General features: G+C 39.6%; 1 protein-coding gene across 8 annotated transcripts in view; it reads right to left on the bottom strand.

Moving 5' to 3' along the window:
- Nucleotides 1–16,982, bottom strand: part of RUFY2 (RUN and FYVE domain containing 2) — a 25,333-nt gene extending 8,351 nt beyond the window's left edge. For 3 of the 8 annotated variants that reach the window (XR_005626210.1, XM_039696172.1, XM_039696174.1), the window contains exons 1-13: nucleotides 16,224–16,982; nucleotides 15,953–16,126; nucleotides 15,366–15,483; nucleotides 14,094–14,195; nucleotides 12,962–13,085; nucleotides 11,352–11,413; nucleotides 10,758–10,823; nucleotides 8,968–9,037; nucleotides 7,678–7,779; nucleotides 6,815–6,931; nucleotides 6,135–6,302; nucleotides 4,880–4,977; nucleotides 979–1,098 (exon numbers count right to left, since the gene is read on the bottom strand). Coding sequence is in view for 6 of the 8 variants with exons in the window: in XM_039696172.1 (XP_039552106.1) it covers nucleotides 979–1,098; nucleotides 4,880–4,977; nucleotides 6,135–6,302; nucleotides 6,815–6,931; nucleotides 7,678–7,779; nucleotides 8,968–9,037; nucleotides 10,758–10,823; nucleotides 11,352–11,413; nucleotides 12,962–13,085; nucleotides 14,094–14,195; nucleotides 15,366–15,483; nucleotides 15,953–16,082 (1,277 nt within the window). In the remaining 2 variants the exon portion in view is untranslated. Of the gene's footprint in view, nucleotides 1–978; nucleotides 1,099–1,302; nucleotides 4,009–4,879; nucleotides 4,978–6,134; nucleotides 6,303–6,814; nucleotides 6,932–7,677; nucleotides 7,780–8,967; nucleotides 9,038–10,757; nucleotides 10,824–11,351; nucleotides 11,414–12,961; nucleotides 13,086–14,093; nucleotides 14,196–15,365; nucleotides 15,484–15,952 lie in introns of those variants that run through there. The other 5 variants (XR_005626211.1, XM_039696175.1, XM_039696176.1 and 2 more) reach the window with 4 other exon arrangements.

Here is a 16,982-nt window from a genome sequence, read left to right as displayed (position 1 = left end):
AGTATTCATGCAAGGTCTTTTGATGGGAAACCTACATCCACGTTAATTTTCCTGTTTTAAAACCAAACCCACTTTTAAAGGAAAGACTTACATTTTGGGACACTACCTCAGCATCTGGCTGGAAAAGAAGTGAACATGACCTGGAGGTTTCAGAACTGCAGAATTCTAAGGCTGGGGTCTGAACTGTTCTTTTGCCCAAATCTGCAGAGGTGACTGTGGTAGTAAAGTGAACATTTGTCATGACAGTTGAACAAGTGGATTGAAAGTCAGAGTTCTGAGAGAGGCAGGGGAGGGCTACTAACTGGATTGGAAATCACTCATTTTTAAGCCCCAATCTTTGTGCCAAAGATTTCTTTCAATAACTGATGCTTTATCTTCCCAAAGAGAGAAAGCGCCTGTCCTTACACGGATCTTCTAACATTATGTACTGATTTAAATTAGTACTGAAGGATGTAACAGGAGAAAGACAGAGGGGTGGCTTTTAAATTAGCTTTTAACTTTTATGACTCTACTGGATTTTCACTTTTTATTTCCTGTGCAGTAGTAGTTAAACCACTTCTACCTCATCCTTAAGCTGCATCAATCAAACTATTACTGTGCCATTTCTGGTTAAGTCTACACTACTCCATACTTGTGGGCTTTGTTCCAAGTGTGTTTTACCACTACTCCACTACATATTTTCCCCCACTTAGGATAATTTCCTCCTGAATTAAGTTGGCACTTTTAGCCAAGAAATAATGCTGGTTTTCCCCTTCCTTTCAAGCTGTATGTCATTTTAGAAGCACCCAAAGCCAGCTTGGCTTCCTTGGAATGACACATTTTCTTCTGCCTTGCCAGTACCTGACACGAAGATCTTTAGTATTTGCATTCTGTTCAAAACCATTTAACAACAAGCAGCCTGCATTAGGACAGAGGACATATTGCAAATGTAAAATGTTTACTGCCATGCCTTTTTCCAAACAGGAAAGAAATACTCACAGCTGTTTCTCCTTCTGGGAGAATTCGTTCTGCAGGCTTTCAGATTTATTCACATATTCCTGCTTAAGTTTCTCATCCTCAGCCTCTGCCTCCATTTGAGCCTTCTCTGCTTGCTGCAATCTGGTGTAATTCAAATCAACTTTGGGTAAAACTGAAGCTAGAACTAGGGTGTAGAGGGTGAAGAAGACAAATAAAAGAAAAATGGGGAAATAGAAACATTTCTAAATAAAAACAAAGTTTGGGGAAAACTCACAAACTCAAACGAGAAATCCATACAATGCCTAGAGAACTTAGCTCCTGGGTTTGCATACAGTAAGAGAGTAATCACTGTAAGTAATAATTGTTTTATTTTATACTCATGAATAACAGGTGCCAAAGCATGATACATATTTTGGAATCAAAGCTTTTCTTTTTCCTTTAGCATATGTTCATGTGTTACTTCTGAAGCTTTTTTTCCCAAGTAAATTCTGTGAAAGTACCTGGCTTGCACTAATCACCCATTAAGACAGGGCAGAGCAGGTGTTGTGCAAAAGCAGCTCAAAACAATTGAGGCATAAGGTTGCATACAGAGCACTACAATCAGACAGCAAAAAAACTTGACTAGCCTAATACAACAAAATACACCCTGACAGGTCCCACTACATTTATAGAACTACCTACATAATTTTTAATTTAAATAGTCTGTATTAAAAATAATGCATTCTTACACTGGTGAAAATAGCTCCATACTATAGACAAATCAAAATGATTAATCAAGAAATGAGGGATTGTTATTTGATTTAATCTTTTCTTTCTGAATCCAAGTTTGTTCAGCTGACATTCCCCTTGGAATGCATTGGTTCACTGTGGTTCCTCTCTGGTGGGTATATTGTAACAAAAGTAAATGTACTAAGAGGGGACTTGTGCTATATCATGGTTACACCTGCCTGGAGCATAGAGGAGCCTGTAAAATCCCACTGAATGTCCCCACCTGATGCTCTGTGTTCTGCAAAACTGCCCCAAGGGCCTCTCAGGTAAGTGGTGTGAGAAATCAGTGAGATGGCTGACTTGTCACCTCCCAGCAGCTCCCTGAGCACAGAGGGACTCCCAGCTCCCAGTGTCAGCTAAAAAGAAGATGTGTCAGCAATATGTCTGCATGTGTGCTTCTGCTGATGAAGTTGCACCAGAGGGAGTTTCCAAAAGCTGCTGGTAAACAAGTGAACAAGGCTGGAATTAAACCACCTTATCAAGGGTGCACAATCTCACTCAACCACCCCAGGGGCCTGAAGAATGCTCCCAGTCACATCTGCAATGGTAGTGCAGAGGCCAAGCCTTGGGAACGAAAATATTGGGAAAGAGCAGGTCCCTCCACAGTGCAGAAGCTGACTGAAGCTACACAAGACACCAACACCAAGAGCACATTAAACCCTTCCCTAAATCACAAAATCAACTGCAGAGCTGTTTCCACAAGCAAGGCAGAAAGGGAGCTTGCTACCCAAAAGCTGCAGCATCATCTCCAGCCCGGCACCAGGGCTGGCTGCACTGCTGAGATTCAGGCAGATGCTGAGCTGGCTGCAGCTTGCAGCTGGATTTGGCATGCAGATGATGCTGGGGCAGACACTTGTTTGTGTAGATAACACTGAGGTGGAAAAGGCTCCCATTCGTGCCATGGTCTTCCTGTTGTTCATTCAGTGTTTCTGGTTTGGGTTTTCTTTGAAGATGGAAGACAGTTATTTTTCAGTAGCCACCTTATGTTAAAGGCTCTTTCTGTCTCCAAATCAAGGAACAAGCTAACACATAACCATGCAGTAGAAACCCTTTCTGTACTACTGCATCCTGTCCCCACTTGTACAAACACATCCTCTTGTGCTGCAAAACTCTACAATCATTTTCCCAGCCAACATCCACTACAGACTTCAGAGAAAACATCAGGGAGTGTATTGAGGGCAGTCAGCAGCCTGAGCTCTTCCTGCAGTGCAGGCAAGCAGCAGCTCACAGCAGGAACAAGAGCTGCAAGAGCTGCCTAATGATGGGTGGAGGGAGGGAAAAGGGTTTGGGCACAAGCACGGTGTTGATCTCGGTGCAGACACAGCCAGGCAGATCCTCAGCTGACAAACGGGTTAGGCAGGTTCAGAGCTGGCCCTAACTAAATCCTTCTCACTGCTCCACCTCCAGGGCAGCTGTGCTAGCAGGAGTCACAGCTACACAATCTGCTGGAGCACTCTGTCTCTGGCTGGAGCCCCTCAGGAAGCAGGCTCCAAAGACTTTTTCACTTCACCAGAATGTTTCACCCCAGGACATCAGGGAGGTGGAACTTCAGCTGTCCCAGAGGCTGGCATCCCTTCACTGCACACACACAACACAGATGGTGGCACCACCCTCTTTCCTCACACCCATCCTCCTGAGGGAGGCTCAGCTCCCTCCCTCCAGCTCCTGCCACTCTGCTCAAGAAAACACTGCTAGTTACAACCACAGAACCCAACAGAGAGCTGCTTTTGGGGTAAATACAGCCTAAAAGTGAAAGGAATAAGCAGGGGAGAAGGGAAGTGTTAGCCAGAAGGGCTACTTTTTAAATCTCTTAGTACCAAAGAACCAGAAAAATCACTAATTAGAAACAAGTGTCATAAAAACTGTGCAGTCAAAGTAAAGATATCTAACCTCTTAAAATAAAATTTGACAAATAAGTGATTCAATAGCATTAGAAAACTAGCTTACATTTGCTTAATAATAGTGCAGTAATTTACTTTTTTTTCTTTTGTTTTTTTTTTTTTTAGGAGGGGTAAAGTGAGATCGGAGGTGATATTCTTTCAGAAAACAAACCAGAACCCAGCTACAATCAGTTACAGTGCAGGATTTCTAATACCACTTTCAAGTTTGAATTGGAAAATTCTGAAGTCCTATTTTATCAGCAATTATTCAACACAAGAGATCTGGAGGAGCTGTCAGAATGATATATCCTTGACAAGTTTATACTGGTGCTGAGCCTCATTGCTGGCACATTTGACGAATGACATTGCAATAGTCCTAGTTTGAGTTAACAGATCTTTGTCACTTCATGAATGCAGTGGACAAAAATCAAAGACAGATGAAGGCAGCAAAACAGTAAAAACAAAAATTGGGATAAAAGGATAAAAAGAAAAAGAAAAAAGAGGAAAAAAGGATGTCAATAAAAGAATATTCATGTCACTAATTTTTTTAATACATAAGCATGTTTTTCATAATCAGATTTAAATGAAAAAAAAGACATGTCGAACACCAACATGACAGGGCTTATGGATATGTTATATTTTACAATTAGAAAGATCAAGATCAATGATGCATATAAGGCTACTAAATCAAAACATGTGAACCACATCTTAGTATTATGCAGTACATGCAGTCTAACATAATGTAAATTTATATTCTGGAATTTTAGTCTTTCACTTTTCAACCTTTCAGTGTGAAAACTCATTAAGTCATTGAAAATAATGGCACTTCCAAAGCAATGGACAACAATTATAACAGCTTCAGCAACAACCAGTGACCCTTGAAGGCATTAATGTTTATATTAAGCATATGCTTAAGTATAAGCAAGGTTAATGCTTCAGTTTCTATTGCATTTCATTTGGGGGGGGAAAAAATAGGCAATAAGGAATCAGAATTTTGAAACAACTGAAAGAATGACTTTTGATATCAGCATAAAAACCTAGGACCAGAAGGATGGCAGAGGAAGAAAACTGAAAGATTAAGTTTGTATTTAAAGTGAGTGTGTTTGTCAACAGGAAAAAAAAACAGTCCAACAGCAAAGCACTAATTAGAAGTTTCAGGAAGGTTTGGTTTAAATGTTTTAGTTGAAAATTACATTGCAATAGCAACTGTGAGAATGCAGTAAGATGTAAGGGAGTGGAGTTGTGAATAAAGAGAAACAAAGATGAGGCTGTACCTTTGTTCCAGTTGTTTCATAGTTGCATTAATTTGATTGGTCTTATCCTCTAATCGACTAATTATTTCATTCTTTTCTTTCATAGCATCTTCAGAAACCTGTGTTACAAAAGAGGTCAAAACTGAAGTTTGTATAATTGCACCACTACCTTGTGGGGACTTTTTTTCAGTGTCTAAAGGGGCACATGGTAAAAATCAAGTTTTGATTCTCTTTAAGGATTGCCTTCCAAAAATCCTTGAGAACAGTATGGAAAATCTTATGCCTAGAAAATTTGTAGTTTTATACTCTGCAAGTGTAGATGCTATTTAACATTCAATAAGTACAAATGTTCCCCTTTGATTTCCTTCCTTAATTAATCACTGTAGAAGTCAAAGTTAAATTCACTGACCAAGTAGCCCATTAGAACCTTACCAGTGAAGAGCAAAGAGCTTAGTCCAGAAAAACACCAAGGAACTCCTGCAAATCAACTCCCCCCAGATCCTAACACTGGAGAACATTCTCTTATTTTTCTCTCCAGCTCTATTTATATTTCTCATCCTCTGGTCCAGTTTCCTCACATTTGCAGATGGGAAAAGTAGAACCCTCTGTCCATCACTTTAATAACCTCTCCACAGCATCCTAATTTTTTTCCCCTCATTCTGCCACAGATTTGATGGTTTCTTGTGCTGGTTTTCATAATTTACTCCCTAAATCAGTCATGTTTTGCATAAGTAATTCACTGGTATATGGCAATTTGTTAACTGCATTTGGGGTCCCTGAGATCCAAATTCTCACACAAAAGGCATTTTGTTGTTAAGAGATTTTCTTAATTTGTTGAGAGATTTTGAAATAAACCCAAAACTGTAATTAGCTTTTTTCATTTAACATACCCTTGTCTTCCTTTCCCTACTTTGGAAGGTCAGGACTTCTCCTCACTATGTGCCTACATTCTTCTGTTTTTTTTATACAACACAGGCCAAAAAAATGTCCTTGTTACAGTACACTATTACTGTCTCTATTTCACCAAGGATATAATTGGGCCATGACCTTATCCTCATGCTCTTTTCTCCCCTAAAGCCAGTAAGTGACTGCCTTAAGAGCTTCTTGGTATGAAACCATGTTTACATAGGTAATGCTCCAAAATGTCAAGCTGACCTAAGAGGCACAAGGAAACCAAAACTCTGGGGAGCAGCAGCATCCAGCTGACCAGAATGGTAATAATGCATTTCGGTGTCTGTGATCCACTCAGCAGTTTAGCAGCAGATTGTCCCTTTACCTGCAGCTTTTGGTACATTTCCACATTAATTGCTTTGACTTCATCAAGCTGCTGCCGCAGGCCGATGAGGGTGTCCTGCTTCTCATGGATATCCTTCTCCAGCAGCTTCATGGCAAGCTCTATCTCATGTTTCATGCTGACTTGAACCACTAGCTCATTCTCCATATCCTATAAAACACAACACAGTGCAACACAAAGGATTTAGATAACTATGGAATGATTTATTTCTGTTTTGAAACTCTAACAGAGCTGCAGCACCACCTATTTTACCACTTCAAAAATTCTGCCCCTCTTTACCTTTGCAAATTATCCATAAATGTGACACTCATATAATCACTCTGGGAGAAGACAACTCACATGACAAGAGATTACCCTGCCAATGTTGTACAGAGTTGCCTAAGTATTAATTACAAAAATAGAACCAATATATATGTATTTTCACAGGAAAGATTTAGCATAGATAGAGAGCACACAGTATTGCTAAAAGCTTACTTAAAAATTTATCCAAGGAAAATGTGTTTGTTTTTTTAGAAATACTGATGCTCTGTGAAAACTCCCTTTTTATTATAGGCAGTTAGAGGAAAGGCTGCTGATATAAACAAAAGGCAGCAGCTAAAGCCCAGAGCAGCAGAAGTGCTGAGACAGTGAGTGCTGTGAGAGGGCAGGGCCAGAGCACCCACCTGGCGCAGCTGTGCCTCCTCGCGGAGCTGCCGGCGCGCCTCCGTGTACATCTCATCCAAGCCCTGCCTCGAGTGCTTGTAGGTCTGCAGCTCTGCCTCCACGTCCACCTTGGCTGCCTGCAAATGTACAGAGCTTCTGTCTTCCCTCCTCATAAGTTCTGCAGCTTGATGGCATGAATTGAATGTAGGCATGCAGTTGGTAGTAACCGGGAGTGGGGCCAGGGCCGAGCCTCATCCCAAAGGGCACAGCTGTGAGAAGCAGGTGAGCAGCACTGACAGCAATGAGCCAGGGAGTGCCCAGGTGTGCTGACCACTCAGGAAAGGGAACAGAGGGCACGCAGGTGCAAGGCAGGAACATGAGGGGTGTTAAAGGCTGGGCTAAGGAACAAGAAGGGCAGACGCAGCCTTCTGAAAGTACATGGTGATACTCTGTGTGTTGCATCCGTCTCACCTGCAACATGTGCTGCCACAATTCAATGCTTGTGGGGAATGTGAAGAAAAACTTACAAACACACCCTCCAAGCACAGGACAAACATGGAAAGAGCTGTTTCTGCTCTGTGGCCATTGGCTAAATAATGAGAGCTGAGTAAAACCAGCAAAACATCTATACTGCAGTGCTGTCCTCCTTTGGGGTCACTTGAATACACTACACATGCATACGACTGTAAAACAATCTCGTGTCCTAGAATTTTAATTTACTTATGCCATTTAGAAAGCTCCACAGATTTAATAAGCTCTTTCCCTCATAAAAGTTGTTTCAGATTTGGAAAAGTTAAGCTTACTTGAAGCTGAGATGTACAAACTTTTGAACAAAAAATAACCACATTATCTTACAACATTAAAAGTGGTAAAAGTAACATACCTCTAGATGATGCTGTGTTTTCATTAAAATCAGAGTATTTTCACTCCTTAATTGATGGTTTTCTTCCTGAAGTTTAATTATATTGTTTTTTGCTATTGCTAACTGAAAAGAAACAAATTAAAAAAAACCCAAAAGCACTGTGACTACTTTTGAGAGTAGAAATAAAGGGAAAAATGTTCTGATTAATGCAAGACATTCTCTGCTCTATTCTCCCTGCCTGCCAAACAGAGGATTAACTGTTTTTAAAGAAAGCATGAAGCCCCTGGTTTTAATGAGTCACTTTCATTACACAGCAGCAGTGTGTTCAGGATACTTCACTGTTTCATGTTTGGTGAAGAACATGCTTTCTTTTTATTGCTCCATTATGACTTAAAGACCTTCAATTAATTCTCTTTCCTCATCCTCAACTACTGCTTTCCACTTGGCTTCAAGTTCATCCAGTTTTCATTTTCTTTTTTGGGCATCTTAATATGTGATTTGGAGCAGCTTACATAAGAACGCCTCCCCCATATGAACAACAAACATATTTACAAAAGATGACATTTCATAACTGGGCCCTACAGTACCCAGCTTAATGTCAGAATTATAAACCAAAGGATCAAAATAGGTGTAGAGTTGGGCTGAAAGCTTATAAAGGAACCAGAATACTCTGAGAATTAACACTCAGAAAAGGTGCTCTCACTCTGTCTGGATACATTACTCCCAGAGTGAGCTAGCTGTTCCTTCAGCAGCTGAATTTAGAGTTTTCAATTTTCTCCTTCATTAACTAAAAAATGTGTGCTCTATCTTATAAAGCTAAAAATATTGGAAACCAGTCAAGCATCAAAGACAACCAGAAATGTAGGCTATAAACACAAACCCAGAACCAGACAAGTCTGAAAGCTGTGTATAAGCATCCAGTAAAGAAGAAACAATCCTTTGGCTAAAGCTGAGGGCTGGAACAGAAATTGCTTGGTGAACTACTTTTTGTCTCTTTGTAGCAACTGGTGTCATCCATTCTAGACTAGTCATCTGCACAAATCAGACTGACAGCTGGCACTGAGAAAGGAATCTCTTCTAATTTTGTCCAAAGTTGGAAATTGCAATGTTCTACAGAATTGATGTACTGATTCTAGAGGCTACCTGGCAAGCTGACTTCAAGTCCCTGCAGCTGCTGCCCTTCTTTAAGCCAAAAAAAGGTATCTGAATATATTATACTGAGCTCCCATAGCTTAAAATAATGTAAGTATATTTAGAAGAACAGTCTTTCAGAGAAAACAATATGCTACACATTACTAAAATAAAAAGTACCTCTTCAATCAGCTTCGTGTTTGATTTCTCCAGTGAGTCAACTCTTGCATGTAGACTGCTAACTGTGCTACTGAAAGGGAAAAAGAAACAATGGTATTCAATATTACATCAAAACTCCTTCAACCAAGCTCAAATCTTTAATGCAAGGTACAGTGATTAATGGTTAAGAGCTGTGAGGTCTGTTCCCATTACTGGAAGTTTTCCTAAATATAAGAAAATTACTCTCCTTTGTTGAACATTTGTATGCTTCTTTCCAATTCCCAATGTCACCCCTGTCACTTAAACTCCTTCTTGGCCAGAACTTCCCATGCATTCTCCCTTTCCTTTATCCTCACAACCATGTTGCATCCAAAAGATAAATGAGTTCCCCCTATAGAACAAAACCATTCTCCAGATTCTCTTCCTCCAAAACACATTTCTTTCATAAAATCATTTGTTTCTCAGCATTTTTTGAGATTTCTCCTCACACTATCTCTTTCTTGATGTTTCTTGACTTCATTTAGGAGTCTCACCAGAGTTTTATTGCCTTTTATTACTCTGTTGCTTTTTATAGTATCAAACTACATCTAGGCCTTTTCTTAACCTGATTGCCTATTTCTGCAGGAAGCACCTTTTTTCAGGCTGCACCTCACACACAGGGAAACAGATAACCTATTCTGTAACATCATTTACTTTTTCACATATTTCTCTGTGGTGTCCTCAGAAGTTGCCAGTTCATCAGTAACAGCAGGGCAGAGAGATTAATACATTTTAGGATGTCTAAACACAAACAGCTGAACTGAAATAAAATAGGAGAGTTGCTGAATGACTGATCTGACAGGAATTTCTGTGCATAAACCAGAGTACAAGAACACACAGAAGCTCACCTGGATAATGACATGGCATAAACACCACTGCCCTTAATTGTAATAACTCCTTTCTCCTCCTTGACTTTCATTTTGTTCATATTTGATGTGCTCAGCTTTTCTGTGCTGTTGAAGGTTTCTGCTCAGTGACACCATTTCAAAGCAGAATATCCTTACTCTAACAGGAGCCTTAGAGTAACCAATGATCCAGATTACCAGCATTAAAAATTTTAAAAGATGATTACATTTCAAAAAGGAGCTAGACCAGCTGTTCTACAGATTCTACAGAAGCTCGTTCTGGCTTTGTTGTTTGTTTTGGTTTGTTGGGTTTTTTAGCTTTTTAGCCCTTCAGACTTTACTTTTGTACAATAGTCTTCAGAGAATTTAAATCTGTTCTTCTGTTTGCACAGTAACAAACACAGTGGTGGACTAGATTTGTTCCATCCAGCAAAGAGGAAAATGCTGCTTTCCTGAAAATTATTTCAATGGGAACCTCAACCTACCACATACAAGTAGCTTCTAGCAAGCAGTGAGCTTATTCTGTTTCAATATTAGCCATTAAAGCCACAAACTAAAATATTCTGCAAGGCAAAGAAATAAAACCATATGGACTCACCAGATAACTCAAAACCAGTTCTGGCAAACTGTTAAATGGAACAAAGTTAGAATCCAGACCAAGCTTTTCATTCTAGTGAACTTATGAATCATGAGGACCTTCACAGCTCTGGCCTGTTGGTTTTGTGTTTCTTTGAAGAAAAACTGTCCAAAAGCATGAAAACTGTCACTGAGCTCTCCAGGAGAGTGTCTTTTCCTACTTCACTAAATCTTCTGTCTAAACATGGAGAATTTGCAGTTTTTTCTCTGAAGTTCTCTCACAAAGCTGTGGTACAAAAGACACTTACCTGTAAGCCTGGCCTGACACCCATACTTCAAAGTAATACTTACTTCAGTTGCCTGTTTAGTTCCTCAACATAATTCTTTTGGTCCAATATTGCAGCAATCTGTATATCTCTAAAGCAAGCACAAAATAAAATTAACAAAATTATGTACTAAACCATGAACTGAAAATATACATGTTTATCATATGCACATGTCCATCTCAACTGTGTTTTTAAAAAGAAAGGAAGCAACTTCATCTCATACTCATGAAGGTAACAACACACACGTTGTATCAGTGAGACACAAAAAAATCCAATGTTTTTACTGCAAACAATTTCTCTACATGAAACATAACAGTCTGAGAAGGTTAAGGATGTTTATTTACTCTGCCATAACTCTGGTTCTTTGAAACTCTGACTAATTCCAAGGTCTAAAGGTGTGCAGGTTCCTTTTCACAAGCCTAGCTGGAGGGAGGAGGTGATGCTGCTGAGGTTTGCTTCAGACTGCAAATATTCCCCCAGCTAACTAATAACACAGAACAACACACTGGGGCATTCTTCTTAGGATGAGAACATTTCATTTTCAGGGAACCTCACCTAGGCCCCAGCCAAGAAATCATTTGTTAACATAGAAAAGAGGAGGTATTTTGTGAGGACATACCTTTCTTTACCCCCAATGTCATCATCACTCTTCAAATACACAGAGAAATCAATCACCCCAACCTAGGGGAGAGCAAAGGTATCATTTCATCTCATGCAAATAAGTGCTGCTGATACTTACAGCCTTGTATTTATGCAATTGATAAAACCTCAGTTACAGCATTTTTAAGGTTCATCCAGTTTCATCCAGAAGCTGAAAAACCTGAACTATAACACTTTAAACAAGATTTTACTAAGTTTAATATTTACTTGTTTATACAGTGCTCTCCTGTCAGGATCCTGTTTGTTATTCCCATGTCTTTTTTTAAAATTCTCTTCTCAAAAAGCTTTCTAAAAACATGTTTTTCTGATTAAAGCAAAATACCACGTCTAATAAATAAGGTAAAATGCTCTATCTATAACAGTTACTTTATTTCAATTCACTACTGCTGCATAAACACATTTCACCACTGAGTAGCATTTTGTCAACATACCAAAACCATGCTCCTGGCTGTGGCTGCCATAAAGGTTCAGAAGTTTGCCTTTCTGCTCAATAAAACCTGCTACTTCTGGCTTCTCTGACAAGGTGCCTTCTTTATACTACTCTTCAAAACCAGAATTATTCTGGACATGTTACAAATGCCAAACTGGGACACACTACAATCAGAATCTCATCTGCACAGCCACTACTACCTTCTCAAATTGAGCTCTCTCTCATGCAGCAAGGCCACCCAGTGATAACAGAGCTATAGCTAGCAACAGATTTTGTGGTCTGTAATACACATATTTAATTCTCAACACTAAAAGCAAGTTGATAAGTTTTTCATTGACAGGCCTGTCAATGTTATATATTTTTTTACACAAGATGAGGGCCTGAAACTAATATTACACAGTAACTAGAACAAACAACTGAGGACAAGTTAACCGCGGGATTCAAAAGCACACAGACAATTCGCTGTAACTTCTCTTTCCCAGAGGAGCTATTTTTTCATCAAATATATGAATATAGTAACAACCACTTAAGCTACTATGATTTCTTTCCACAAAGAAGCTGAAAAAAACCAATCAGGGCTGAACACAGTCTACATTTATTTACAAATACCTGTGCATCTGCCTTTAAACAGAATCTGTTAATATTTTCTTGGAAAAGATCAGGGTTAAAAGTCAAAGCCCATTCAAAGCAGGAAGAATTCCAGGTCTTGCTTTGCAGAATCATGGTCACCCTCTTAAGAGGTCATAAGGGAGTGTTTGTTTCTGGTCTCTGTATCACTCCTGTGATGTTCCAGAACAGCAATAAACGAACCAAGCAGGGTGAACTGATCATGGAACTATACTTGTCCCACAGAAGAAAAGGATGGGTCACACAAGTCAGATGGAAAGAACTCCATTTGAGGACAAGGCACAAAACTTCACCCTTGCACTCTGACCATTATCTCCATTCAAAGGTCTGACCCCGCTGATAGTGAGGTTAAGGCAACAGCCCCACAGACCCAGGAGCTGGATCATCACACCCTGAACAGTCCCAGGTAGGATTTCTAACCAGTCACCACTCCAAAGTAACAGAATCCACAAACAAAAGTACAGAAAACTCTCACGGATTGCATGTACATTCCTTTACCTGCATGGACTTACTTGTGAATCCAGGTCTTCTCCCTTCACACACAGGTTGGCATCGATCACATTCAGCCCAACTAACAGCCCAACAATCACTGCTCCTTCCTCCTCCATCATGAGTGCATGATACTCATAAAACTCACTGTGTGAAGGAGAAAATTGCATCTCACTGGTACATCAATTCGATATACATCCAATAAATTAACCAGAAGTGACATACACATCTAAATCTTGTCTTATTGTAGCCTTACTACAGCATCTGTAAAGAGGAACTGGCCCTGCCCATACTTTCACCCCATAAATATTTAAAACTTCAAAGTGCATGGTTAGTCTCAGAGGCTATTAAAAACAAGGATGCTGCCTTAGGCTCCAGATGGCTGGGACACTGTGGGGAGGGTAACAAGATGTACTTTGACTTTTAAAGAAAACAAAACAAACAAACAAAAACAAACTAACAAACAAAAATTTTTAAAAAGCAAGCCAAAAAAAAAGCAATGCAAAGGAAGAATAGCAAAAGAATTACCTTTTGTGGAAAAAAAAAAACCAAACCAACAAAAACTGTAATTTAGTGCATACATGCTTGAAATTCATGGAACCAAGGAAGAGATTAAATGGATAAAAGAGAAACTTAAAGGGCTGAAAAGCTAAAAAGGTTTTTAAAATATTGTCATAGTTTTGCACCAAAACTACTACAAATATAAATACTTCACTGAACAAGAGAACACAAGCACTTTCTTCTGCTTGTACTTTTAAAATAAAATTTTAGATTCTATGTAACAAACTGTCTTTTCACTGGAAAAGTCCATAGCTGCTGAATACCAACGACATCCTGACATACCAGTGTTAGCTAGGCACAAAGTCAGTCTTAAAAATATGTATAGCTTATAAAACTGAAATGAAGAAGCATTTGTGCTTTAATGACTCCACCAGACAGGAGAAGTTATACCAGAAGAGGACAATGCCAGTGTTAGAACTGTGAAAGCAAAGCCCAAAGCAAGAGCCCTCCTTCCAATGCAGCTCAGTGGAAACCACACACATGGTAGGGATGAAGTCACCTCCTCCCAGAGCACAGCGGGGGAATGCAGGATTATTTTTTAGGAGACTAAACCTCTGAAAATAAGTTGCAAACAAAATCCAGTGAATTGTTCACCTGAGGAGGTCCCTCTGAATGATTAAACAGCGAAGATAATCGGCCATTTTCTTCTGCATCAGCGCCAACCGCAGCCAGGCCCGGGCACGGCCCAGCGGCGTCCTGAAACAAAGGCCATGAGGACAAACAGCCCCAAATTAACAACATATTGATTAAATCATGCTCTTTAACACCTTATCAGTCTACTGGTGGAGCAATTGGTGTTTCTGAAGAGGTACTTTAAACTAGTAGTTGAGCACCACCTCATATGTGGAAAGCCATAATGTTTAAGCTTTGACTCCAAGCTTTGGGATAACAGAAAGACTTTCAACTACTCGGCTGAGCTTGGGAGCAGACCCAGGAAAAACAAGAGTATAGACTGCACGAGAGCCTGATAGTCTTGAAAGTCCTGTTTTCTGCTGAAGTAAAATGCTTGCAACAGTAGAGACTCCTTTCTGCAATTTGGTTGTTAAGAGTTGAGGGGAATTGCAAGAAAATGAACCAAATTCCCATCACAAACCACCACGGCAGCTTCCCTTCCCAATCCTACTCTGTCTCTGCCTTTAATTGTGTACAACTTCAGTGCTATCTTAGGAAGAAAATGCCAAAAAAGATAAAAAAATTACCTATGTAACTGGCAAACACTAATATCCAGCAAATTTCACCTTCCTCTTCTAGTGCTTGCATACTTACAAATGGTAAGACATCAATGAAAAAGAAAACCCCCTCACAAGCTGTATTAGGATAGGAAGAGAGTAACACACCTGGCAAGGTTATTACTTCCTCTGGATTGCTACAAGAGTAAATAATAATTTACATGCCTATGTGCTTTAGATAAGGTCTAAAGCTATAAATTAGAACCCTTGTGCTGCCTTACATCAGTCAGTGCAACCAAGCCCTTTTGGAATATCATGGATGGCCAAGTATAAAGCTAAATACAAAAGCAGAGTGCACTGGAATGGGAAGAGAATAAATTTACAACTGAGTAGGACCGTGCAGGCAAGAATCTCAAAAGCTGCCTAATTCTTTCCTCTTTGGTATGTCACCTTGTGGTTTGATACCACCTTTGCTGACTGCACTCACCAATGTTTGCTGCAGTTCTAGACTGCAGAGTGACTGACACAACCTGCTCCTTTTTGCATTTTTATCCACCTCCCATTCACCTGTACACTCCCCCAACATCAGGTGCTAGCTGTGCAAAGGCTTGTTTGATGCCAAATGAAATAATGAGACACCTGCAGATTCTCAATCAGGTCCTTTATTTTCCTGCTGCATTTTAACAATACTACTTACTTAAGGCCAGGCAAATCTCTGACACTTGCTGCTATTTCCTCAGCTTCTGGATATAATTTCTCCACAAGTTCCAGAGGACCCCAGATGGTTTTATTGTAACTCAGAAAGGATTTTCTTACTATGAAGAGAAAAATCAAGTAACTGAATTAATTTAAATCACTGCAGCAGCTTCCTTCATAATATCTGGTGTGTGAAAGGGTTGAGTCCAGAGTTCCAGATAACTCTTAACTGAGACACTGGTCAGCTCACCAGTATCCAAAGCCAACTTCCTTTACTGTGAATATAAAATCGATATGCTAGAAAAAATAACATAGAAAGGATGTCCAGCTAAAAATATACACTACACACATACATGCAGTTGGTAAACCCTGGACCTCGTACAACAAATGCTGTACAAAAGGACAAGGTGGTAAATGTGGAAATACATGTGGTGAAGAATTAATTACACTATTCATTATAAAAGGTGCCCATTTACATTTTTTTTCAATTCTTTATGCAATGTTACATTTTTTGTCTACTTCCAGAAAGAAAGGAAGAAAAATGGCATGTTTAGGATGAGAAATATGCAGCTAGACCAATATCCACACCTTTCAGACCATGCTTCAGGCAGTGCTCCATGACAACAAAGAACTGCTGCAAAGGTGGGTAGTCAGAATCCAGAGTGCGCCCAAAGCTCAAGGCTGATTCAATGAGTCCTTTGATACTCAGTTTAGCCATGTTTAATAAATTTGCTCTTTCTACAGCTGTAGGGTCCTTTACAGCTAAGACAACAGAGAAAAAAATGTTATGGTTCAAGTTTTAAGAGTGACACAAAGAAATAAAGTGCTTCATGTCCACCTTGTTAAAAGGAAAACTTACCTTAACCTAATAAACCCGATAAACTCAGCAGAACAAATTCAGTAGGTGCTGCAAACCACCATGCCATAGAGAAGCATCCAATCCAGAGCACATTCTCAGTGTTTCAACAGGTGAATGAAAACCCCAGTCTGGGAATGTCAGTTCTTAGGTACCAGGCTGTCCCAGCAGGTCTCAGAAGCAGCCAAGCCCCTGCAGTTAGCACAGCACCTCTGCTGCATGGCTGCAACCACTGTTGTGGTTTCAAAGCAGCCTTCCTGCTAATTTATGGATTTATTTGGTGTATTACAGCCTACCTACAGAAGCAGACATCGTACTTTTTATATATAAGCACTTTCCACTGTAGCTTTAATTGCACAGTGACACAAACACATGCCTTCCTTCTCAGGCTGTTCAGAGTCTCTGCCACTAAACCAGGAGCATTTTCTGGAAAATACTACACACTGAAAATTCAGTTTCTCACTTAACCACGAGGTATTTTCTAAACAGAAAATCTTAAGAATTAAAGGTTTTGCTTTAACTTGAAGCTTTTGGTAAACTTTACATATATACCGCAAAAATACATTTGAGGATTAAATCTCATCAGTAAAAAATCCACAGCTTTTTACAATCATCTTAATTTGACAGAACAGACAAGGCTCCTCTTCTTAGAAACCCTGCTCCTGAGAACAGAGTGCTCAGGAAATTCTTAAGCTTATTTTCATTTATAATGAAGCAATTCAAACATTCAGACCAGAGCCTATTTTCTCAGAGACAAAACAA

Source organism: Passer montanus, unplaced genomic scaffold (assembly GCF_014805655.1).
Source record: "Passer montanus isolate IOZ18808 unplaced genomic scaffold, ASM1480565v1 scaffold96, whole genome shotgun sequence".
NCBI classification, from domain to species: domain Eukaryota; kingdom Metazoa; phylum Chordata; class Aves; order Passeriformes; family Passeridae; genus Passer; species Passer montanus.
This window is presented reverse-complemented; position numbering and strand designations above follow the sequence as displayed.